This window comes from Onychostoma macrolepis, chromosome 14 (assembly GCF_012432095.1).
Source record: "Onychostoma macrolepis isolate SWU-2019 chromosome 14, ASM1243209v1, whole genome shotgun sequence".
NCBI lineage: Eukaryota > Metazoa > Chordata > Actinopteri > Cypriniformes > Cyprinidae > Onychostoma > Onychostoma macrolepis.
This window is the reverse complement of record NC_081168.1, coordinates 20629831-20656109: the sequence shown is the minus strand read 5'-3', so window position 1 is coordinate 20656109 and position 26279 is coordinate 20629831. Positions and strand designations below refer to the sequence as shown.

Here is a 26279-nt window from a genome sequence, read left to right as displayed (position 1 = left end):
ATTAACAGGATGAGAGTAGTCACATCTATTGTTGTTCTTTGTTTTATTGGTTGCTTTACGGATTTATTTGTTTATCTGTTTAACAATGGAAGCTATTTTTGGTATGACTGTGTGTCACTATTATGAATATCACAGTTTTTGTGGTTAATACTTTCTCGTAATAGTGATTTTATATTCATATTTCACAACTTGTAAATTTAGTTTTCTTGTAATTGCCCCTTTCTCATAATTGTGATTTTATTTATTTTAGTTTCAAATTTATGTTTTACAATAGGACTTTATATCCACTATTTTTTGTTTGTTTGTTTCTCATAATTGCAATTTGATTTAATATAACCACAAATTATTTTTCATAATTGCAATTTAATATCTCACAATGGGACTTGTATCTAAAATTAAATTCCTATTTTAAATTTTATCTCAAAATTGCATTTTATTTTTTTACTCTGAGATGAAAACAGGTTTCCATAGAAAATAGACTTCAAGTAAAGTTTTTAGTTCAAACCTCAGAGCCTACTAGAGCAGATACTGTCACTTTTATCTAGTAGTTTGAGAAAACCCACTCAAGCTTCATCCATCCTCTGGTGAACTTATAAAAGCACTCTCCATTTCTAACCCTCAGGGTGAATAAGAATATTCAGAATGAAAGAAATGGAAAAAGAAAGCGCTCTGACAAAAGAGCAGATGATAAGGTAAGCCCTGCTGCCCTGCAGGTGAGGAACTGAGCCATAAATGGCCTAAAAAGAACATTGTGACATAAAATTCAGCGTTCTCTTAATATAATGTAGTTTTCTTTTTTTTCTTTTTTTCACAATGTGCATTTGTAGTAATTCTTCTGCTGTATTTTAGAACTGGGTTATGATGATATTTCTGCAATATAATGCCATTAAGTGCATGATCCTGAGCACTGCGTCTTTTGAAAAGCCACTGTTGCTGTGTAAGTAAGGAGTAAAAAGGTTTTCTGACTGCTTTTAAGCACTTGGCTGTTCTGAATGTTTGCTATGATGTTGCTAGTTTCTAAGGTGTTCTAGGTGGTTTCTTACTTCTCAAATCTGTTTGATTACTCAGGTCTCTAAATATAGAGTTTTTATAATCTGCTATGTGAAATCCATTTGTCTTATTAGTTTGAGAAGTAATAGCATACCTCTCTGCACAATTTTAGGTATTATTTTTTTTATAGCACAGACTATGGGATGTTACATATTGATCTTTAATGCTTAGCTGGGTTTCTGCAGGTCTTAATGTCTTAAGTCTTAATTTGCACAAATTAAATCCCTTTAAATGGTCTTAAATTTGAGTAGAATGACTGGCATGGCATTAAATGTTGCATGCACTGCAAAAAATAAATAAAAATAATCTTTTTCAGTAGTTGTTTTGTTTTTGAATACAAATATTGAAATATCCTTAAACCAAGATGCAAAATAAAGATATTAAATCTTGCTCCTGAGAAATTGAACAAAATTAACATCTGTCGATTTTCTGAGCCGATCGGCAGATATTTGTTGTTTTAATCATGAACTCACTTTTTTTTTTTTTAATCAATTTATGTTGTCATTTTGCTTCTCAAGTAAATGCATCTTGATTTAAGAACCTTTAGACATTTGTACTAAAATACTGAGGAAGAACATTTTTGTAGGTACCATAAAAGATATGGTCATTGCCTTATTCTAGTGGTTGGGAACAGAGGTATTTAAGCCTTAAGCTATTCTTTTGTAAAATTAATTAAAAAGTATTGGAGATCTGTTGAAACTTGTATTTTTAAACTTTCAAGTGTTGCTAATACAACTCATTGTGTGCTCCCTAGACATTTATAACAAGAAAAGATATTGACGTATTGTGTTCCCTTCAATGTATTCCTTAAATTTTCTTTACTGCTTGGTCTTAAAAAATCATTAAAGAGGTGTTACATTTACCATCATAAAACCTGCATGAACCTTGCTGATGATTAGGGCTTTTGAATAATGCAAGCGCCACAAATTACAGTATAGCTCCTGCTTTGAAATCTGATTTCATGAACCACATTCCAAGCTTTTGTAAAACAGATAGTATTTTCATTGTTATGCAGTATGTGACTTCACTTGTTATTTCTATATTAATGCGACACATTCTAAATATAAAGTTAATTAGCTATATTACTATAGGAGAAAACAAAAATGCATGCATAGTGCAAAGTGGCTCGGATGCAGCATTTAAATGTAAGCAAAGCCTCAAACCTAATCTTGAACTTTTCATTTGCTCCCTTGCAAGCAGTGATATTTAATTCCGGCAATGCAAATCTTGATATTTATATTATTTCTGCACAACAAAAGTTATGCCTGTTTTTCTTGCACTTCCCCCATCATTGCTACATATAGTCCATCCCCAAACTCACACCACACGTTACCTTTAATATTGGTAACTAAAAATAATTTACACTTTGCATCATGCCTAACAATTGCACTTCAGTGCACGACCTTTTGTAATTTATTTACTAATTATTTCACATTTAACAGCAAACAGTCACAATGACCATCTCGATTTATAGCCATATAATAGAATGTAATTAGAAACTTGATTATAAAAGCTCCATTATAGCTGCAACCCTTTGCAAACTGTAAATTAACAAACGTAATGCCTGTTTTCCAGACGGGATTTTCATGCACTATCATTGCTCAGACAAAATATTTTAGCATTATGCATCATGCCCGCTGTAATTCATGGCCTTTTATGCTTTTGCATACTCAGGACACAGTATGGTTTGTATCATGGCCTGATCTCATTCCCCATATCCTCCACTTTCCTGTCTACCTCTACTATCCTTTCAATTATAAGCAAAAGCCCATAAATGACAATGAGAAAAAGGTTTTATAATAAAGGAAAGGCAGCCGAGCTCCTCCCGCTGGTTCAAATTAACAGAACAGAGATAAGAGGCACTGCCTCTCTTTCAGCCCACTGGCTAAATTGTAAAAAGCTTCTGGGCAGCAATAAATTTGCTCAATTGAAGTCATTTGGGAAAGAAAAGGAACCTTACACAGAGCAAAGGACAGTTTTCACCTGCCGTTTAGCTCTAATCTGTTTCGTATGTCCACTCCATGAAATGTTCACTTCAGTGGTAAGAACGTAGAAACTTTCTCAAAACGATAATGGAATGTCATTCCAGTGGAAAGTTACTGCTGCAAATCTCACAAAGGAACATTTTCTCTCAGGGTAGAAGATATGGCAGGACCATTGCTCATTTATCAGACTACCGCAGGCCTCTATCTCATCTCTAAGTAAAGAAGAACCAGGCTGTTGAAACATATGTAATGCTTTCAGTATCCTATCTGAGCTGCTAGATAGGGTCGCACTATCTTTCCCCTGGAAATACTGAATTGTTGTATGTTCTTGCCGAGTTGAAGGATGAGATGGAGAGAATCTGTTGCTCCTGCTGTGTATTTCTGACTCAACCAGACCTTGACTTTTTTGAGGTGGTTTGTGGATTTTTGCAAGCAGAGGTTTGTAAGGTAAAATTTATATCTATAAATATCTGCACTGTGTATTTAAAAATTCTTGTTATTTTGCATTTCACTGCTGCTGTACTTTAAACTTGCCTTAGTATGAACATTATTAGTGTTTATCACAAATTGCTTGTGATGTTTCTCATTAGTAAGTGGATAAAATGCTTAATGAAAAGTACATGTAAAATGCGAAGCTACAAAGAATTGACAAAAATTTGGACAGTTCAGTCCTGTGATTTGGCTGTAGACTCGTTAGCAAATTGATAAAAGCCTAACCTAAATACAAAAACACATCTTTGTGCTATGGCCAATACATGTGTCAACTAGCGATATGGCCAATGCTCACTTAGTATGTACACTTGTAAGACTACCTGTTTGAAATCTGACTAGTTTTCAAATGTGCACGCTATCCTGTCACGAGAGAGAGCAAAAAAACAATAAATAATAAACACCAAACTGCTCTGCACATCTCCCCAAGCACAATCTCATCTATGTTTTCGTGTTGTTTTCATCTTTCTCTCCATTCTGTGCGAATCAGTATAAAACATCTGCAAGCTCTTCCTCCTCGAAACTTGTTGACATGTCAAGAATAAATTCTCCTGTCTCTGTGTGCACGGGTTTCTGGGTTTGTAGCTTCAGTCAGGGTGGTGTTGTATTGTATGGCATGTGCTCAGACGAGGCTCAGAGACAAGACATTGTGAGTCTGAGAGTGACAAACAACAACTGAAGTCAGCTGCAGTAAAAGTCTAAAGGATTCTCAAAATCTAAAAAATGAAAATTTTATTTATGATTGTATTTATTTGTCCAATTACATTTGAGCTCCTGGAAATGGGAGGACGGTGTATAAAAATGGTTGTAATTCCTAAGCATTTTATGTTATATTTTTGTTCAACCCCTTGAATTGAAGCTTAAAGTCTGCACTTCAATTTCATTTTAATTCTATTCTGGTGGCATACAGAGCCGAAATTATGAAAATTGTGTCAGTGTCCAAATATATATGGACCTAACTGTATACTGAATGAAATATAGTTTTCTTTTCTTTTAAAATATACCTCTATTGACAAAGTCTTAACAGACAGGCAATTATATATGCAGATATTGTCCTGACTTTATGCAAGTGGCCATGGAGCATCTGTCCTTTTTCAATACATGCTCCTGGCCTTATTGTGCACAATTATTACAGACGTCCCCAACAGCAATTTCAAAGTCCTTCTGTTTCATATCTTTACTTTTATTAATTGTTGATTGTAAATTTGCTCTACAGACTCTGTAATGTTGTCCAGATGGCCATCAATTAGATTTGAGTCCTTGTAAATTCCCTCTTCATTTCTGTGCGAAGCATGGTGGATCAAATAATGGTGGAGTTGTGTTTCCTGTTGTGTTCCCTGTTTTTCATCTTTCTTGTTTTCAATCTTCCTTGAAGCTGGCATTAAATTAGGTTGGCCATAAGAAAAATGCTTAGGGTGTATATTGATGGTTTATTTATATTTGATTATTGTGAGAACTAAGCCTAATATTTCATTAATAATTTATATATATTTACATGCATTGTTTTATGCATTTGGCAGGTGTTTTTGTCAAATTTCATTTCTGTTTAGAGAAGCTTTCACTTTTGAATGTGTTTCAAACATTCTCTAAAAAATAATGTACAGTACAAAATTTAGTTCAGTAACTGTAAATGTATTCAAATAGCACATAATTTACTGTGGGGAAATCAGCAGTATGCTGATATAGCTATAGTGTGATTGGATGTGTAACCTTTGACATCATCAAAAAGATATGGGGAGCATTTTTTCCTTCCTTGAGGTGGATGATCCTATTTATTTTTGCATCTTCTCTATGTACAATCATATGGTTAGTTGCTTTTTATTATTTGCATTTAGCATTGCTTTTCCCTGCTGTTTGATCAGAACCCGTCTTTGCGTGAGTGAACTGAAATTTCATCATATTATATTCATTTCTGGCAATAAAGCCATCGCAATGTCCTGTTATAAAACGAGTGAAAACCAGACACCGTAGTTGTATTATTTACTGTTTGTTCCAGCATGCTTAGTGAGGCGGATGAAACTGAAAAGCGTAAATCATGGGCATCTGTGTCAACCAAAATATCTCGTCAGAAATAAACGCTTCTCTCCTTTGAGGTTTGCAAGAGGAAATGAGAGTTAGAGTAGAGAGACGACGGAGAGATTTCTATGACGGTGGTTGTGGTGGAAACATGAGCACACACAATATGTTTACAATGTTTTCTTGCTAATTATTTCTAGGACACGGTTCGGCCTCCAGAGAACCCGATGCATATGAGAACATCTGCTCTTTCTCTGTACAGGTTGTGAAGTTAATTGTAGTAAAGTTTAAGGGCCCATTCACAAGAACTAGAATGTAGCAAATTAGCTTAAAAGGGAATTGTATATAAGTAATTACAATTAATTATAATTAATTACAATTATTTATATCGGCTGACAGTGATAACTGTAGCAGAATCAAATTGCCATCAACTGATCTGGTCGTCCAGCGACCATTCAGTGCAAGTTCAAATCAACTCTAAGAAAGGATATTTTCGTGGCCACAGAAAATACTTTCTTAAATATTAATGCATTAGAGCATGTAGCAAGGGTCAAAATCGTAAAGGGACATTCATTTGCAAGGCAGAACCGGAAACTCATGTAATTTGTGCACACAACTTTTAGTAACTAAACGCTAACACACATAACTAATCTAAACAAACAAACAAACATACATACATACACTCACGCGTATATACAAAAGGGGAGCTAAAGTGGATTAATGAAGCCATTAAAGAAAACAGAATGCAGTTATGGAAAGAGTCAGTGACCCACCTGAATAAAACCATCAGCGCCGTTTATAACGGGGTCTATAGCTTATACTAAACCTCTGTTTAGTTTTGTTAGATGTACCATACTTGCACTTCCACGGCTGTTGGCGTGTGTCTGGAATGCAGTCTCTGATGACAAGTCTTGGTGGTTTCAAGGTTTTGGACTCGCGATCACGTTCTTCCGGGTTGAAGAGTGATGACTTCCACAAGATGTTATTCTGTGTTCTGAGGTCCGAGGTCCGAGGAGCTTTGGTTGAATGGAAAGTCAAGGCTGCAAAGCCTGGCGCAAAACTTAAGTATTTCAGAAGAGTTCTAGCTCACATCCTTCTAAGATCTAACAGAACCGCAAAACTGAGATATGTTGGAGCCCACCGGACATGCCGGTACCAGCTCAGGCTCTCCACACGGGCAGCAGTCCGGGATTTTGGCAGAAGAGAGTGCACAAGAAGAAACTTTGGCGTAACTGTGCGTGAGCTCTTTAAGGTCTGCGAAGAGTCACACCTCTCAGGATGGGCTTGACCAATGAGAAAGGCTGAATTTCCAAGCGGGAGTTTGGAAATACTGGGGGGTTTATGGCCCTTTGTCTGAGAGCATGGTAATTTGCAAAAGGGGTTGGATTGAAAGTTATTATACAAACTATTAAAGATTCTTAGGACACTGATATGTTGCATAGGTATCAACATGTAATATTCACTCTCACTTAGATCATCCGAAGACGAATTGATAGAGACCAAACATGTTACAGTCAGAGTGATATTAACTAGTGATCTATTATAAGCATGCATAAAACAGTATAAAATACACAAAAACAGTAATAATATACACAATGACTTAATGATATGTGTGCTCATTCAAAGAAAGGTTTTTCTATGAATTAATTAGAGAAGAGTCCATTTTATGGCATAATGTCTTTTTCCTATATGAAATGAGTGTTGCTCGGCCATTTGCATTCCTTTGAGCAATAAAACTAGTGTTATCTGATGGGTTGCCATGGCACCTGGGGGGCCTGCCCTCGAGGCGTTCACAGACATCCTGGCACTCACTATGTGTATTGGGTGAGGGGTCTGTGACCATTTGTTAATCTAATAACTAATTGATTTGTTAAATCAAATGCAAAATTGTGTGTCTGATTGGTCCAAATGCTATAAGAACTATAAAGATAACTATAACGATAATTACAGTAGCATCCACACCAATAAACGATAACGTTCTGTTTGTTATGGATGGATTCTGATTGGCTGGTCAGTGTTTTTATTATTCATCAGCTGGAAAAAAAATATTCTGAAAGTCATTCATGTTTCTCTCTGATATAAGAGCAGTCTTAAAAGTTAGTCATCTAATTTTTTCTGCAAGATTAGTTTTCAAGTCACTTACATAAAAAACATAGATTGGTCTGATTTTAATCCAGAAAGTAAGACTAATTATCACTTGGCTAACTGCTAGTTATTTAAACTAGTTCTTAAGACACCGTCATAGTAGCGGCTGTGCAAATGTGGCACAAATGATGCAGGATGAGTGTGACTTTTAGAAGGTTGTTTAAATCCCATACTTTATCCATTTCATATAGCAATAGTAATACGTATTTGTCTTGCCATTATAGTGGAAGAAAGTAGACATTTTATTGCATGGAATCTTAATTACCATATATTTTTGTTACAGTCCGTCTGGCATTATCAGCTTCGCAATGACATCTAGATAAAGCACAGTCTGCTTCCACTGGAACAAAATCTGATTGGCGCTTTATCACAGTCATCACGATCATATCATAACCTATGCCAATCTATTACTTTATCTCTGCCTAAACATATTTCTATCAGTGCCAGTCAGTCCTGAAGGTCACTTCCTGTAGTTCTCATGCCCTGCTGTTTGGTCTCCCGTCTGACGGCTAGACTCCTGTAATCCTGTGTTTCTCCCTGTGGGATTACGGCCTTATTGAAATCCCTATCAGATTTTTGCTTCTTTTCAATCCTTTTCTATTCCTTCTACAGAAATTCTCTGTGCATCTCAATGACATATCAGCATTGTGTTCAACTTGTCTGTTTTTTTCCCCCCTCGTTTCTTTCTCTCTCCAATAATCCATTCTCCCCAGGCAAAGGTCAGGGTGCGTTCAGTTGTGGCGGCCTGGCACCGCTGAGAAATGCTAAACAGATGAGCACAGGGAGGGGCAGAGTTTCATTCCTCGACTCTGAAATCTTCCAGCAATTGTTAAAAGTTTGTGTGGCATCCCTGGAATGCTTTCACATTAGTAATTTTATTATATTTGCATACACACACACACACACACATACATATATACACACATATACACACACACATACATATATTTCCACACACATTATATTGCTACAGTATTGAATTATGCAAGTGTTCATTTTTAGCTGCAATAATAAAATAAATATTGCTAGATTCTGGTGGGACTGTTCTGTTCTAGCCCAGTAATTTAAAAAAAAAAAAGAGCAACTTCACTCAACATATTGGAATGTCTGTCCATTATGAGAGCTGAATGAGTCGTCAGAATCCTTCTCAAAAGAAAGGATCCTTCTAAAGCAGCTCGTGTCTCTGCCAAAGCTAATTGGTCTTTATTTCACGAGGGCAGAATGAGGGATAAACCTGTGTCTCTCTGCCAACAGCATTCTGACAGCTGGGAGGATAATTAACATTTTCAGCAGTCATTATCCAACCTTAATGCGTGTGGTTTCTCATTATTACAAGAAGCATTTGGCATATTTGTTTAGTTTTTATGATTAATACTATAATACATATATAGTATATATAGGGGAAACAGGGCTAGTTGTCACATTTTTTTATTCCAATGCATGTTTCTTGGGGTTTGTTTATTTTTTATCTTTATAGAAACAAACATTAAAGTCGTGAACTGAGAAATCAAAATTCCCTTGATCTTTGGACATATAAGAGGTCATCCTATAAAAATGTACTATAAAATTATCCTAAGTTTCAGAACTCAAAACTTTCTTGTAAGTATAATAACAGCTTGTGGAATGTGCCACTTTATTACGTAATAGTGACCGCCTCGGCAGAAAAAGATCAACTGCCTGTTTAGCCCCACCCACCGATTTGCACATGCAGTGTAAATAACAAGAGAGGCAAACACAGGTCTATGTAGGAACCAAACGATAAAGATGGCTCAGAAGACAAAAAGATGCTGTACAGTGCCAAGTTGTGGAAAAACACGGTCTTTGCATTTCCTTCCTTCTTATCCCAACGTTAGGAAAGAGTGGATAAACTTTATTTGTAATGAAGTTTCAGACCACGTGAATAAGAACTTGGTCATTTGTTTACTTCATTTTACTGCAGATCCGTTTACAAACAAGGCACAATTTGACACAGGATTTTCAGAAAGATTGAAACCAAAAGACGATGCTGTGCCAACTATATTGGATTCGACATCAATGTTGCACCACACAAGTGTGAGTAACTGACCCCTTTAATATCTTGGCTAAAGGTTATTCTACCATTATTTCTCAGGCAAAAAGATTATTCTTCATTGTATTGTAGGTTTGTTAATTACAGTGTTAACTGGCGTTAAAATATACTGTAATTATTTACATATATATATATATATATGTGTGTGTGTGTGTGACCCTGGACCACAAAACCAGTCTTAAGTCGAACGGGTATATTTGTAGCAATAGCCAAAAATACATTGTATGGGTCAAAATTATCAATTTTTCTTTTATGCCAAAAATCATTAGGATATTAAGTAAAGATCATGTTCCATGAAGATATTTTGTCAATTTCTTACCGTAAATATATCAAAACGTCATTTTTGATTAGTAATATGCATTGCTAAGAACTTCATTTGGACAACTTTAAAGGCGATTTTCTCAATATTTAGATTTTTTTGCACCCTCAGATTCCAGATTTTCAAATAGTTGTATCTCGGCCAAATATTGTCCTATCATAACAAGCCATACATCAATGGAAAGCTAATTTGATGTATAATTCTCAATTTCGAAAAATTTACACTTAAGACTGCTTTGTGGTCCAGGGACACGTGTATGTGTGTGTGTGTGTATGTATATATATATATATATATACAGTGGGTACGGAAAGTATTCAGACCCCCTTAAATTTTTCACTCTTTGTTATATTGCAGCCATTTGCTAAAATCATTTAAGTTCATTTTTTTTCCTCATTGTTACGTGCTTGATGTTAAAACGGGATGATACCATAACATTTATATGAGACAATTGTTACTGGATGTGGTGCAGATCAAAGATGGTACTAAAAAGTAGTATTGCAAGAAAAAGATCTTTACTGGACGCTTTGTAAACAAATACAAATAATATGTACAAAGAAATTATGAAATTTAACACAGGGGAAAAAAAACAGGAGTGTCACCCAAATTAAAGAAATAAACAAGACAAAACAATCCTTATAACTAACCTCTAAACTGACTAACCAGAAGAAATGTGAAAATAAACCCGAATTCTTCAGCGTATACGACGCTCGAACTAAACTCCTATAAACTACAAACAAAAATACAAGGGTGGCGTAACACTCTGAAATCTAATCTAACAAAGTACAAACTAACCTAATCAAAAACAGGCGAACAGTATGATAACAACAATTGACTAGGTATTTGAATCATCACCAAGAGACATGTTTGATTAAATAGTTCGATACGCCAAACTGCATTCTTTACTTTGAACTTGACTAAAACTCCAACACTGACATCGGCGTTATCTTTCACGAAGGTTTCGATATAAGTCAATAGCCAAAGAACAAATCTATAAATAGAGCAAAGCATAACTCCATAAGGCAAAATACATTAAGCCTCGGGAGACAATTGGCGTCGACACGAGACTGCTGACCGTGTTGGAAGCATAATGTACACACAGCACCCCATATTGACAGAAAAACACAGAATTGTTGACATTTTTGCAGATTTATTAAAAAAGAAAAACTGAAATATCACATGGTCCTAAGTATTCAGACCCTTTGCTCAGTATTTAGTAGAAGCACCCTTTTGATCTAATACAGCCATGAGTCTTTTTGGGAAAGATGCAACAAGTTTTTCACACCTGGATTTGGGGATCCTCTGCCATTCCTCCTTGCAGATCCTCTCCAGTTCTGTCAGGTTGGATGGTAAACGTTGGTGGACAGCCATTTTTAGGTCTCTCCAGAGATGCTCAATTGGGTTTAAGTCAGGGCTCTGGCTGGGCCATTCAAGAACAGTCACGGAGTTGTTGTGAAGCCACTCCTTCGTTATTTTAGCTGTGTGCTTAGGGTCATTGTCTTGTTGGAAGGTAAACCTTCGGCCCAGTCTGAGGTCCTGAGCACTCTGGAGAAGGTTTACGTCCAGGATATCGCTGTACTTGGCCGCATTCATTTTTCCCTCGATTGCAACCAGTCGTCCTGTCCCTGCAGCTGAAAAACACCCCCACAGCATGATGCTGCCACCACCATGCTTCACTGTTGGGACTGTATTGGACAGGTGATGAGCAGTGCCTGGTTTTCTCCACACGTACCGCTTAGAATTAAGGCCAAAAAGTTCTATCTTGGTCTCATCTAGGCATGGGACGATAACCGGTTTCAAGGTATACCGCGGTTTGGAAAATTCACGGTTTCAAAACCACTAAAATTTCCCGTTATACCGTTCCTGCGGTATGCGCAGTTTTTTTTTACGTGTCGTCAAAGACGGAAAGTGCAGGACTCCCTCAGTTGTGAGCAGTGAAGAGCGTAACGAGTCACACGACCCCTCCTCCTCCGGATAGCGGTCAGTGAGAGTCACCTGTGCGTAGGATGATGGCCGCATGAGGTGAATCCCTGGAACCTTTTCCCCGTCGAAAAACACGAAGTCTGCTGTCTGGGAATTTCTCGGGTAACGCAGACCAATCATGTTCCGTACACAACGATGTTCAGTACAGATGACGTTTTGGCGCCGATCGCTAAATAAATACTTCCAGGTCGTACACAAACGATACATCTGTGTCGTCTTCATTTCTCCCTCTTTCACCCTCAATCAAGACAGAGACCCATTCGCCGGTTGTTTCAGTGTTGAAATAAATACTATTTGGCTTGCTACCGAGGCAGATAACATACCTAATTAACTAGCTAACCTCAACTAGTTCCTCCCTCACGTTACTTCACAGAGCGGGGAATAGCAGACTACGTTTCTGCGATTTGGTACAATAAATTTAGCTGGTATCACGTCTATAATTTTAAGCCTACTGCCATTTTTTACATGTGTTCAAAATCACGTCATTTAAAAAAGAAACAAACTGCTGGCTCAGGTGTCTTTGCCACTGTTTGAGTGTTATACCAGAGACCGTGTGTGTGAGACAATCGCGCGCTCTCCTTATGTGTATGTGCACTTTGTACCTCACCGCTCATAACTTGGACTGAAAGATGAATGTGTAGAAATTTCATGTGCATGTCTCCAAAAACCTTGTTGAGCTGCAGGTTTAATGACTGCATTTTTTATTTTTTACAGAAATTGTTTTGATTTATGTTTTTGATTATTGAAATGTAGGTTTAGGTTAAGTGACTGCATTTGTAATTTGTTTTCATTTAGAAGGATTTTTTTTTTTTTTTTTTTTTTTTACAGAAAATAATTTATGTTCTTATTATTTTTGAGCTGCAGGTTTAGGCTCACTTAAGTGACTGCACATATTTTAATTAACAAGAATTAAATTATTTATATTAATTATTTAGCCTGACATGTTTACCATTCCAAAATGTTCTATATGTTTCTTAAAAATAAAATGTATTGTGTTCAGTGGAAAAAACTTTGTTTTTTACCCAGACATTTAAAAATAACATATTTTAGAGCTGTAATAGCAATACCGTGATACCGTGAAACCGTGATATTTTTAGCTAAGGTTATCATACCGTCAGAATCTCAGTCAGGTGTTTTTTAGCAAACTCCATGCGGGCTTTCATGTGTCTTGCACTGAGGAGAGGCTAAAGCCCCGACTGGTGGAGGGCTGCAGTGATGGTTGACTTTCTACAACTTTCTCCCGTCTCCCGACTGCATCTCTGGAGCTCAGCCACAGTAATCTTTGGGTTCTTCTTTACCTCTCTTACCAAGGCTCTCCTCCCCCGATAGCTCAGTTTGGCCGGACGGCCAGCTCTAGGAAGGGTTCTGATCGTCCCAAACGTCTTCCATTTAAGAATTATGGAGGCCACTGTGCTCTTAGGAACCTTAAGTGCAGCAGAAATTTTTTTGTAACCATGGCCAGATCTGTGCCTTTCTTCAGGCAGTTCATTTGACCTCATGATTCTCATTTGCTCTGACATGCACTGTGAGCTGTAAGGTCTTATATAGACAGGTGTGTGGCTTTCCTAATCAAGTCCAATCAGTATAATCAAACACAGCTGGACTCAAATGAAAGTGTAGAACCATCTCAAGGATGATCAGAAGAAATGGACAGCACCTGAGTTAAATATATGAGTGTCACAGCAAAGGGTCTGAATACTTAGGACCATGTGATATTTCAGTTTTTCTTTTTTAATAAATTGCAAAAATGTCAACAATTCTGTGTTTTTCTGTCAATATGGGGTGCTGTGTGTACATTAATGAGGAAAAAAAATTAACTTAAATGATTTTAGCAAATGGCTGCAATATAACAAAGAGTGAAAAATTTAAGGGGGTCTGAATACTTTCCGTACCCACTGTATACAGGTATATATATATATATATGGGCTTTTTGAAAGTGTTACCTAAGATTAACTTTGATATGGAAGGAATAGTAAGAGTAGTGTCTTGAAACATGTTTATACTAAAAATTAAAAATAAAGTTTTATATGAACTTTTTGATCTCAGACCAAGATGCTGCATCCTCAAATGACACACTTGTATGTTATGGGACAGCAGTTTTAGTATACCTCCTCTTCCATGATTTATCAGTCTGACCTCCATATGTCACAGCTCATGGCCTGGTTTGGAGATGTTTTACGATGCACGTTTTTCTGCCTGTAGAGCCGGCACAGTTATTACCTCTGCTTATTTATGTGTTCTTATGCATTTCATTAACCCAATGACAGTTTGATATAGACTGTATTTACTCAAAGGAGAGAAGCTATTACTGTTTTCCTTCAGGCTGCACATGTGTGAGGCACACCAGTAAGAGCTAATCTGTGGATCTACATGTGTAATTGTTTTTCAAGTGAGATGGGAAGTCTGTGTGTGTGTGATTTGAAGCCATTCATTAGCCCGGCTAGCTCATTTGCTGCAGGCCCTGATGGTTATTGCTGTTGTAGAGATTATGAAGCAACAGGAGCAAGTAAGATGAACAGACTGTTAAAATGCCCCCATCTCACCACATGTGCCTTAATGATCAGCTCACCATATGTTATTCAATGGCAGGATATTCATTTTAAAACACCCAGTCACACAGAATGACTTCACAACGGACCGTTCAACCTAAAATGACCAAAAACGGAGGACGTTCTGGAACATTCCAGGCCTGTAGACAGTACTCATGCTAATTCACAATGGCAGGGGAGTGTAGAGGGAACATCTGTTGGGTTTAATAAGGTCACGCTGAGCTCTCTACAGCTGCAACTGAGGCCCCTTGACCTCAGCAAATGGATACACCGCTGCTTCAGATACGCAACTATGCAATTTACAGCATGAAGTTTGCATGTGGTCCTCTGACGGTCAATTATGGTGTAAATTGGGTTTTTTCAGCCCAGTCAGGTTTGCTCAACAAGCTCAGGTTTATAACATATGTTTTTAACCTATCATTTCATTGTTTCTGAAGAAAATGTGTTTGCTTAGTAGTTTTGGGTGGTTGCTTATAAACCCAAGACAAAAGACACTGTCTTCAAGTTTCTATGATATTCTGGCCTTTAGGTTTGGGTCCCTCTGAAGGATATTGTCATCAGTTTTATACTTTTTCTAATAACTTTACCGTAGTAAAGTACACTAAGAAACATTTGGTATATATATATAATCCTTCTGTCAATTGATTACAATTTTTTTATCGCGTTAATCACAGTCGTGGACTGTGATTAATCATGATTAATCGCAAATTTAAAATACTAGGATTTACCTGTAAATGTGTTGAAATAAAGAAGTGCATGACAAACTAGTTTAAGGAAACAGAACCTTTCACACTTCCGCCAGGAATGAGACATAATCCTTATTATTCTCTTATCATTATTCTTTTGTTTTTATTCAGCCATTATCAGCCTTTATACTGGCAATAAAACGTTTACCAAGCCACATCGCTTCAATCCCAGTATACATTTACCCAACTATTATCAAAAGTGTTTCTAAATAAATACAACAAAACATTTCTTGCGACCTTATGTGAAGTATTATGACAAAATGCATTATGAAGAAGAATTGGACCTGTTCTGCTGCTGCATTAGAGCTAATATTAGCATCATGCTACATAAGACAATTTATGAGATTAATAGTACACTTTTACTCAGAACTCACTTCAAACCACCATTGAGTGTTTGTAGTAACTTCCTTTTACTATCACATGTGGAATTTGGTCGTTTACTGTTGTTAAAATATGCTATTTATAGCCTTTTATATCGCTGCACAAATTAGCATTTCAGATGTACACATTAATCTAAAAAAAATCACATACAGACCATATCTATCATAATCGTGTGTTTATTATCTTATATAATCTATAGTGGCTGTTGTCATGTTTATTTCTGCTGTGTAAAAGCCTTAACATGTGCTCTGCTGAAACTCACGTTGTTTGATGTTACAACCGCCTCTCCATTCTTAAGTTGTCAGGGATACATTCCAAGTATAATACACATTAGTAAAAGGATCTTTTTAATTTTTATTTGTCTATATACACTTTGGGCGGCCGCGGTACATTAATAAAATAGCCCAAAACGGCTCTTTTTAAAACATAAATCAAAAAAATTTTTCCCGCGACTGTATTTTCAAAATAACCCACTTGTGCCGTTACCCTGGCAACACTGGTACTGTACCCTTGTCACACATTGATAGATAACCTTCCGCGCTGCGATGACGGGAAGAAGTTGGGGTCAGACCTTATCAAACGATTAATCTGCGTTAATAAAATATTAACGCGTTAAAATTGTTTGATTAATCGCATGTGTTAATGCGTTAATGCTGACTCCCCTAATATATATTCTCTGTGTGTGTATATATATATATATATATATTCTCTGTGTGTGTATATATATATATATATATATATATATATATATTTATACTACGGGGCCGTTGAATGCTTGAATCTGATTGGCTGAGGAACGTTCTAAGGTGTGCAATTATTTTCAGGGAAACGCACGGCGAACGTAGTTCCAGGCAGCTCTTGACCGCATTAAATGACCATATCACTTCGCCAAATGATTTCTGTTATTTCAAAGGCCTTACAACAGCAAAACCAAGACCCACAACGACACTGGCCAAATAAATAAATATAGTAAACAATATGATAAAAACGACAGATCATGTCCATGTTTTTGCCACAAAATTAGCTTTATTATGTACAGAAAGCACATACTCTATCTCTCCCGCTCATCTTCCTCACAGACCGCACACACATAACAGTTACAGTTTGCACACAAGCTAACATACATTGCGCTAATGTTGATAGCGGTACTCTGACAATTTTATAAGTAGGTTAACAAGCGAGGTAACAACAACGGCGCTGTTCGTGAACAAAAGGAACTACCGTAAGTATAACTAGAGACATTGCTGCCGAACACTATTGAGAGACGCACAGAGGTAATTCTCTCTCTCTCTCTCTCTCTCTCATAACTTAGTTATTAACTGTATTAACTGCATTAGTCTGTTATTAATGGCTCAAGCCTCCTTAGGTTTAAAATGACGTTTTGGAATTAGCAACGGAGGCGTTGGATGAAATGCGGAAGAAATAATCCTACTCACAATAGCGATTTAAGTAGAAAACCAGACGAATGCCTTGAAATATATCATCTGATCGATGTCTTGAGGTGAGGCAACCGTAGTATAAGCGGAATAATTGACTTCGGTCCGTTGAATTATTAGAAAAATAAAAAAGATTCTCTATGGGGTTCAGGTCTGGTGAGTTTGCTGACCAGTCAAGCACACCAACACCATGGTCATTTAACCAACTTTTGGTGCTTTTGGCAGTGTGGGCAGGTGCCAAATCCTGCTGGAAAATGAAATCAGTATCTTTAAAAAGCTGGTCAGCAGAAGGAAGCATGAAGTGCTCCAAAATTTCTTGGTAAACGGGTGCAGTGACTTTGGTTTTCAAAAAACACAATGGACCAACACCAGCAGATGACATTGCACCCCAAACCATCATAGACTGTGGAAACTTAACACTGGACTTCAAGCCATTTGGGCTATGAGCTTCTCCACCCTTCCTCCAGACTCTAGGACCTTGGTTTCCAAATGAAATACAAAACTTGCTCTGAAAAGAGGACTTTGAACCACTGGGCAACAGTCCAGTTCTTCTTCTCCTTAGCCCAGGTAGCCTCTGACGTTGTCTGTGGTTCAGGAGTGGCTTAACAAGAGGAATACGACAACTGTAGCCAAATTCATTGACACGTCTGTGTGTGGTGGCTCTTGATGCCTTGATCCCAGCCTCAGTCCATTCCTTGTGAAGTTCACCCAAATTCTTGAATTGATTTTGCTTGACAATCCTCATAAGGCTGCGGTTCTCTCGGTTGGTTGTGCATCTTTTTCTTCCACACTTTTTCCTTCCACTCAACTTTCTGTTAACATGCTTGGATACAGCACTCTGTGAACAGCCAGCTTCTTTGGCAATGAATGTTTGTGGCTTACCCTCCTTGTGAAGGGTGTCAATGATTGTCTTCTGGACAACTGTCAGATCAGCAGTCTTCCCCATGATTGTGTAGCCTAGTGAACCAAACTGAGAGACCATTTTGAAGGCTCAGGAAACCTTTGCAGGTGTTTTGAGTTGATTAGCTGATTGGCATGTCACCATATTCTAATTTGTTGAGATAGTGAATTGGTGGGTTTTCGTTAAATGTGAGCCAAAATCATCACAATTAAAAGAACCAAAGACTTAAACTACTTCAGTCTGTGTGCACTGAATTTATTTAATAGACAAGTTTCACAATTTGAGTTGAATTACTGAAATAAATGAACTTTTCCACGACATTCTAATTTATTGAGATGCACCTGTATATAATAAGTGTCTGTTTTTTTCTCTCTCTTTCTCAGTTCACTTAGCCTAGTTCACTTACTTTTCTTGTAAGATCTGGCAACAAGTGCACCTTTAAAAAAACTTTGAGATTTTTACAATGTTAATTTTCCCACCTCACCTGAATATGCAGAGACAAGTAATCAATTTGTATGCTGATTTTGAGAAGTATAAATACAATTTCACAATATCTCATTACATTTCTGTTCCCTATTCGGTTGCAAATTTACACACTTTTAAATATTATTTGAGCTGTAAATCTGTCTAAATCATAATTTTGTAGGATTTAGGCATTACTTTAGCATAACAGCTAAGTTTTTAAGTTTGATGTAATTTTACACAGAAAAGATTAATAACACATTGTTAATGTCTTTTGGCTATAATATTGAAATAGTGAGTATTTCAACATTTTCAGCATTCAACATTTCAACATAGATTCATTTTCTCCCATTATAAGTGTCTCACTGTAACCAAGATTTTTGCATTTTTTAAGGAAAGAAGGGATGAGTTAAAATAATTTTTTATGGTAATTAACTTAATGCCTCAAATGTTGTTGGTTGAGCTTAACTTATACCGAACCTAGAATATTCCTGTAAGATGCTGTTTGAACTATTTTTAGTTTTGTCATTGTGAAATACATAGTGTATACATTTCATGTGTGCAGTTGGTTTTATGCCGTCGTGGTCAGTGTCCCAAAGGTCTGTTGGTCAGGGATCTTTGTCCAGCCAGTTGTCAGGTGTCCTGTTCCCAGAGGTCCTTCAATGATCTGTGTCCTGAAAAGCGACTGATGGAGTCTTTGTTTTCAGCTACGCCTGCATATCCACATTTAATCACCAATTAGCAGCTCCTCTGCATCACATTAAGAGAGTTGCTGAAGCATTCAGTTACAGCTGGCTCTTGATTCTCTGCAAAAATGTATTATTTCATCATTATGAGCTAATACAGAGATAACAGACAAGAGATTAGATGTAGTTAGTTGTGTTGGTCTTTGTAAAACTTGATTTTTATTTCAAAATGAGCTACATTTTCTCTTTTGCAGACAGAAAATAAAAGCTATCTCAAAGAACTCTGAAGCCTGGACAGCAAAGGACTTCTTAGGGGGGAATTAAGACATTAACTTCAGGACTCGTCTTAATCTGTACAGTGTAAACCACTTTGATATCTTCTGAACATATCTCTTATGTGTGTAATCACCACTGAGGCCTTAATATTGCACTAAAATGTAGTCAGTTACCATTTATGGACCACATTTCAATGTTTTTGAGCCAGACCCAAGTGCTTTGGTGTTTCACTTGAGGCTGAATTACATAACTGAGAACCCTTCTATCTCAGAATACATGCATGGCATCCTCTCACAGACTCCTTAAATCTGTGGTTAAGAGGGAATGCAGTAAGGGTTGTGTTGTGAATTAAAACACAGATATACTGAATCAACCTATTTTTGTGGGTTGATGAAACATAATGCTGTTTAAAAATAAGCCTGTGTACTTCTGAATTAGGATAGCAATCTAGTTTAGGAAGACTTATATTCACAATCCCAACGTGAAGAGTTTTAAAATGTAGGCTGCAAAATTACACCGTTTTTTAAGATAGCTTGTTTAACTTAGAGGTATCGTCATGTATTCTTCAATGGGGAAGGCAATACCATAATGCATGGTTAGAATTTCAATGGAAAAAGTTCATTCAAGATAACAGATGAAGAAAATGAATTCAGTCCATACTGAAACATATTAAGAAAAACTGTTTTATTTAGGTCTAAATAGACTTATTTTTTATCCCAAATTTTTTTGCTGGGTCCATTGCAACATGCAAACAGCAAGCTCTGTTGAAAATCCGCTGTGATGCCACCTACGTATAATGTTCCAAATTGGTCACTAACGAGGTTACATTTAATTTAGGATGCTATCAATGTAGGCAGCTCACTAGGTATTGAAAGAACCATTTGTTTTTTAGGTTATTTAGTTCATTTAGTTTTCTTTAGTTAATTAATTTCTGCTTAAAATGATAGTTCCCCCCCAAAAAATATCAAATCTGTCATCATTTAGGCTACTCATCCTGAAGTTGTTCCAAACCTATATGATTGTTTTTGTTGTTGTTGTTGTTTGAAAGGAGATATTTTGAACAATGTTGGTCACCAAAAAGTTGACAGAAGCCACTGACTTCCACATTATTTTGTCTATACTATGGAAGTCAGTGGCTACTGAAAATAGTTTGGTTATCCACATTCTTCAAAATATATCCATTTGTGCTCAACAGAAAAAAGAAACTCATACAGGTTCAACTTCAGGGTGAATAAAGGATGACAAAATTTTCATTTGTGTGTAAACTGTACATTTAAATTAACTTACATTAACATAACATTAACTTAAGAAGCAAAAAATAAGTGAAAGATAAAGTTTAAGTTTATATTTTAGGCTGTTGCCAATTTTTTTCTTGTAAGCTTAAATTTTGTTTGATTTAAAAAGCAAGTCCTGATGCAGTTTTTGCTTATCAAGAAAACATATTTTTTTAAGGATGTTTGGATATTTTTGCAGTGTACGCATAACAAAACTAATGAAAAGAGAAGAAGCAATGGATATTTGGTGATTTATTGCAAACGCTAACACAAAGGAGCTAAGCATTTCATCAATTCAGTCTGTGGGACTTTGACATTGACCTCCAGGGGTTTCTATTGTTTTATCAGCTAATTTTTCTTTATCTATCCACCAGGACCAGCCTGCAAGTCAGCATCCCCTAAACTGGAGTGTGAGGAGCCCAAGTCCGAGAAACTGCTGGATAAGGCCAGCGAGAGCGGAGCCTCATTGAACGAGCTCTCCACATCCAGCTCCGAGACCCACTCAGAGGCCACGTCCCCCCAGGACGGGGGTCCCATCCTGGTGTCACGCGGTGAGGTTGTGGGGGGATCGCTGGCCCCGTGCGGCGCCCTGCACTCTGTATCTCGACCTCCAAGCACTCTTACTCTGGGCCGACCGCCCAAGAAAGGTTCCTCGGTGCAGTGGATGGAGCTGCCGGATAAGAGGAGGAACAGCGAGCTGTTCCAGTCCCTCACCAGCGGGGTTGGTCCGCGGGAAGGTGGGGGAAGTGGTCTGACCCGGAGGAAGACTCTGGAGAGGCCCAGCGCAGAGGAGGAAATGAAACAGTGTATCCGAGATTTCCGAAATATCAAGATCCCTCCAGCATTCCCAGAGCGCAAACGGCAGTGGCAGTCAGAACTGCTTCAGAAATACGGCCTTTAAAGGAAACTCAGGATAGGCGACTGGTTTAAACTCTCCAACCGATTCACAATCTCGCACAATAGATTGCCCAACAGACTTTAAAGTCCTCAAAGGCCTTGATTCACACTGAGAGACCAAACAATTGAGTATCAGAAAAGTAAAAGAAGGAGCTTGAGCCAATGAAACATGTTCCATTTTGCTCCATTTTTGTTCAGCTTGACAGCACCATTCATATCTTTGAACTAGACTTTAAAAACCTACCAAAAAGTGGTGATGGAGCACATTTCGATGAAAAGACATTCCATCTAGAGTCATCTAAATAAACCTTTCCATTGTCCAGAAGGTCTGCAAACAGGGCTCATAGTATAAACTACTGAACTGACAGACAGCGTTGGATATCTTTGGTGATGTAGCCAAAGTGGGAGAGAAAGTAAATTTGTGTTGTGTCCAAAAGAGAGATGTCACTGTGCTTTAACTTGTTGTTCAGTTTGGTTCTATACAAATGACACAGATTTAATGTAAATGCGGTTGTCTCTACCTGCCTTTGTTTCAAAGATGAATTTAGTTGTAGATGAAATGGTCTGTCTTTTGTATACATATATTAGGGCTACCAAACTATTTAAAATGTTAATTAAATTACCATATGCTGATTAATTAATCAAATTGCAATTAATCACATATATATCAGCTTTTGTTAAAGAAAGCCCCCATTTTTCAGTCAAGTCTGTCAATTAGTATATATTCAATCAGTCTGCCCTAGGCTGACATATGTGCCATTTCTTGATTTTTAATTTATGTACACAAGTTCCAGATGGGTGTCATTCTATGTTGCATTATTTTTATGTTATATCTTTTTTTTTTCAGCATGTCACATTCAAAACTGTTTTATGTGTCTTAAGACACTTTCATGAATGCCTTGAATACACAAAAAAACATGTCCTTTGTGAGCGGCTCTTTAGTCGTTCTGTGCTGCTTGCTCTTGGTTAAGTGTGGTGATTAAATGTGTTCATTTTTAGAATGAATTACAATATATGGATGTTAAATTGACAGCCCTAATATATATAACTCTATACAATATAAATATATACAAATATAGCTGTATATTTGCTGAGAATCATCAAACTAGAATTGGAAGGTATGATGAATGAGTTACACAGGATCTAAAATCTTAACTGGTTGTTGGAATTTTATATTAGCTATGTATAATGAGCACAGAAATATAATGTAATGGATAAATTATCTTCTCATTCCATCCCTTTAAATGACCCAATTGTTGCATTTATATGATGGACTACTATGAACATCTCTGCACTGGTTCTTCTCTGTGTGAGATTTCTCTGACTGATGCCTGGAAATTGTCCATTTTCTGGGCTGCTTTTGTTATGAGTTTTGTGCCATTCATTTTCCAAATGTGTCTGTCTATTGTTGGTCCAGAGCTGATAATGGAGAAGGCCAGGGGTTGACCTCCAATGATGCATGCCCACATTGGTTCCTTTACAGTTTTTCTCAGTGCAAAACCTTAATGTGAAATCATCTTTAAGAATTGATCTTCTTAACACAGATTAATCTAAGTTTGAGCCTTGCGAGATTTATTTTTAAATGAAAATAGCCATGGCATTGAGCCAGTAGCTTAATCCACGTGCTGAAAATGGTTCCAAGATATTGTTTATGGCAGAGCGTCATTCCAGACTCGGGGAATGATCTTTCCATCTGCTGTAGGCTGCGTATCAAATGTCAGTGAGCATTCACTGTGCATTTCCATCTCTATAAAGACTTGTATTTGAGAGATATTAGACGTTTGCCTTCTAATTGATGTGTATGGTGTTTTGTGCACATTTAAAGCACAACGTTCTGTTAATGCCGGTTTGAGACATGATATGGTCTCAATCCAGGACACAGGTTTGAAAAGCACAAGGCACAGTTGACTCTTATCCTAGAATTACAATGTTTAATGGGTTTAAATCAGGAATTAGTGTTAGTCTACTGTGAAACCTGAATGCTCCAAAATTTGTGAAGACATTCGTTGTTATATCTGTTGATTTGCCTCAGTGTCCTGTAATAAAGGTGTCATGTTATGATGGGCAGTTTAATGTGCAATTTCCTTATTTCTATATTTTTCGATTTTTTTTAAATCTCTTGGTAATTTACTAAAATATTCACCTTCTAGCAATTTTGTTTTATTATTATATTTTTTCATTTATTTATTTATTTTTGCTCAAGAAAAGGTCAATACCAGCCCTTTTCTGCCTTTTTTTTTTTTTTTTTTTTTGAGACAACAAAGCATGTGCTATTCATCCTGACAGAACAGTGTTGCCACGTCCTCTTATTATATAGTTGCATTATGGCATTTAAATTAATGGCATTTAAATTAATGCATTTAATTTAATTTTATTTTCAGAATAGTCACTCATTTTGGCTTTCTAGTTCTTGGCAGATGTCAAACCTCCACCCTCTACATAATGTTTCTCAGTTCATCCTGTGTCTCTGCCTTTTCCAGAACTTCCCTACTTGAATGGTGCATAAATGCATGATTTTTCCATTCCTGGAAAAGGGAATTATGTATGGATTTAGATAGCCAGTTGTCTAAGTTTTGTATATGTAACATTTTATTTCTTCTTATTTAAAGTCATTTTTGAAAATATTTTATTTGCAGGAAGTTATAGTTTAGCTGTGTGTGTTTTTTGCACTTTTTTGTAGTCCATAAATGAACATAACACAAATTTAGCTTATTTAGGTGAGGAAATTCACTTATTTTGACTACATTTTCTTGGTAACACTGTGATGGTAAGTTGTTGTTAACATACATCTCTTTTGTAAGTTTTAAACTGTGTCACATTTCAACAGTCAGAAATTATTAAAAACATCTATAAAATCAGACAATACCAAGGGCAGCCAGGATCCTAAAGGTCCTCTTTCCATATTTAACCTCCAACAAGGCCACACATCCTCTGGTGAGTTTTGTAGGTTCTGATTGTTTTTTGTTTTTAATCATTTTAAATATGCTTATATTTTCTGTCACAACTGTACAGTAACTGTCGGCTTTGTCACCCAAAGTGTAATGGAATAGTTTGCGATGTTTTCTCAATTATAACTTAAAATTAAATGCTATATGTATCAGTGCTTATAAGAAATATTGTTACCACAATGAATTGTAAGGAGGCTGCATCAAAGCAAGCAGCAGTTTGGACCAGCTAGAAACCAGCCGCCAACTTTCAAAACACCTTAAGCTGGTTTTGGCTGTATTTTCCAACAGGGATTGCTTCAACAAAAACTTCATGGCATTTCACCTGTCTGAGATAGCTGAGAAGTCCTCGAGAGCATAATTATGCTGAGAAGAAGCAGCCGGTTTTATTATTCATATACAGTAAGTGAAGACTTAATTTAGGCTGAGTCTTAACTTTGTCATCCGAGGCTTTTCTCTTCAGCTCGGCCTAATCATTTCAGACATCTGAAATGATGCTTGTCATGGAGGCGCTGATACTTTTAGCCGTGAAATCAGTCAGGCAGATCTCACATAGTTTATTCATACCTGTCAAAATGACGTCTGTCTTTATATTTGGGATACAGTATGTAATCAGTGATTTAAAGTGAGTCATCGTCCTTGTCATCCCTGAAGCAATTTCCTGGAAGTGTTTCTGCAGTTTGGTTTGAATTCCTGTCAAAAAAAGCTATAAAACTGCTATTTTGCCATGTATGTTATCTGTAGATGGGTAGTTGATGTGAGGGTTTTTACTGGTTAGCTTGAACCGATTAGCCCTGCTAGTAGATGGCATAACTACACCATCCAGACCCAAAATGCTTTTTTTCTTTATTGACATCCATTCAAAAGTATCAGTGACCCTGGACCCCTTTTTTTTATTTATGGTTTATTAGGATAGGACAATATTTGGCTAAGATACAACTATTTGATAATCTGTAAAAATCTAAATATTGAGAAAATCGCCTTTAAAGTTGTCCAAATGAAGTTCTTAGCTATGCATATTACTAAATTAAAATTAAGTTTTGATAGTAGGAAATTTACAAAATATCTCCATGGAACATAATCTTTACTTAATATCCTAATAATTTTTGGCATAGAAGAAAAATCAATGATTTTGAACCATGCAATGTATTTGTGGCTATTGCTACAAAAATAGGCTACCCATGCTACTTCTGACTGGTTTTGTGGTCCAGGATCACATAAAGATTAGTCGTGCCAAGAAGAAAATGTAGGCTACTTCACAAAAATATTGAAAAATATATCTTAAAATCTTTGGAAATGTAACAGACAAATAAATGATTACCGGCTTTCAAAGAACTAAAACCTTCTGACATTTGTGTGTTAATGGAGAAAGAGCTTTGTCTAAATGTGGTTTCAAATGGAAATTAAAAAGACAGAGAACTATATTGTGTGGAGTCTGGCATTTTAAAGTGAAAGATGGAGAAACAATTCTTGGAAAGGCTGAGCACTTCTGCTTCCATTAAGTACGAGTCAGTGAGAGAGTGAATAAAATGTTCAGAAGGCCTATGCGAATTAAAGCCGTGACACATATCAGTATATATTCCATTTCATCAATATCAGCCGTATACGAGCGCACAACACCAATCTAAATGCAAACACACGGCGCTTAAAATGCTGCGGTTCAGCTCTCTCAGA

General features: G+C 36.7%; 1 protein-coding gene across 3 annotated transcripts in view; it reads left to right on the top strand.

Annotated features, from left to right (window-relative positions):
* The window catches only part of kctd8 (potassium channel tetramerization domain containing 8), a 39723-nt gene extending 14865 nt beyond the window's left edge, over positions 1 to 24858 (top strand). For 2 of the 3 annotated variants that reach the window (XM_058798009.1, XM_058798010.1), the window contains one exon: positions 21138 to 24858. In XM_058798009.1, coding sequence (XP_058653992.1) covers positions 21138 to 21664 — 527 coding nt within the window. In that variant the 3' untranslated portion in view covers positions 21665 to 24858. The remainder of the gene's footprint in view (positions 1 to 21137) is intronic. The other variant, XR_009274175.1, reaches the window with a different exon arrangement.
* The last annotated feature ends 1421 nt before the right edge of the window (positions 24859 to 26279 follow it).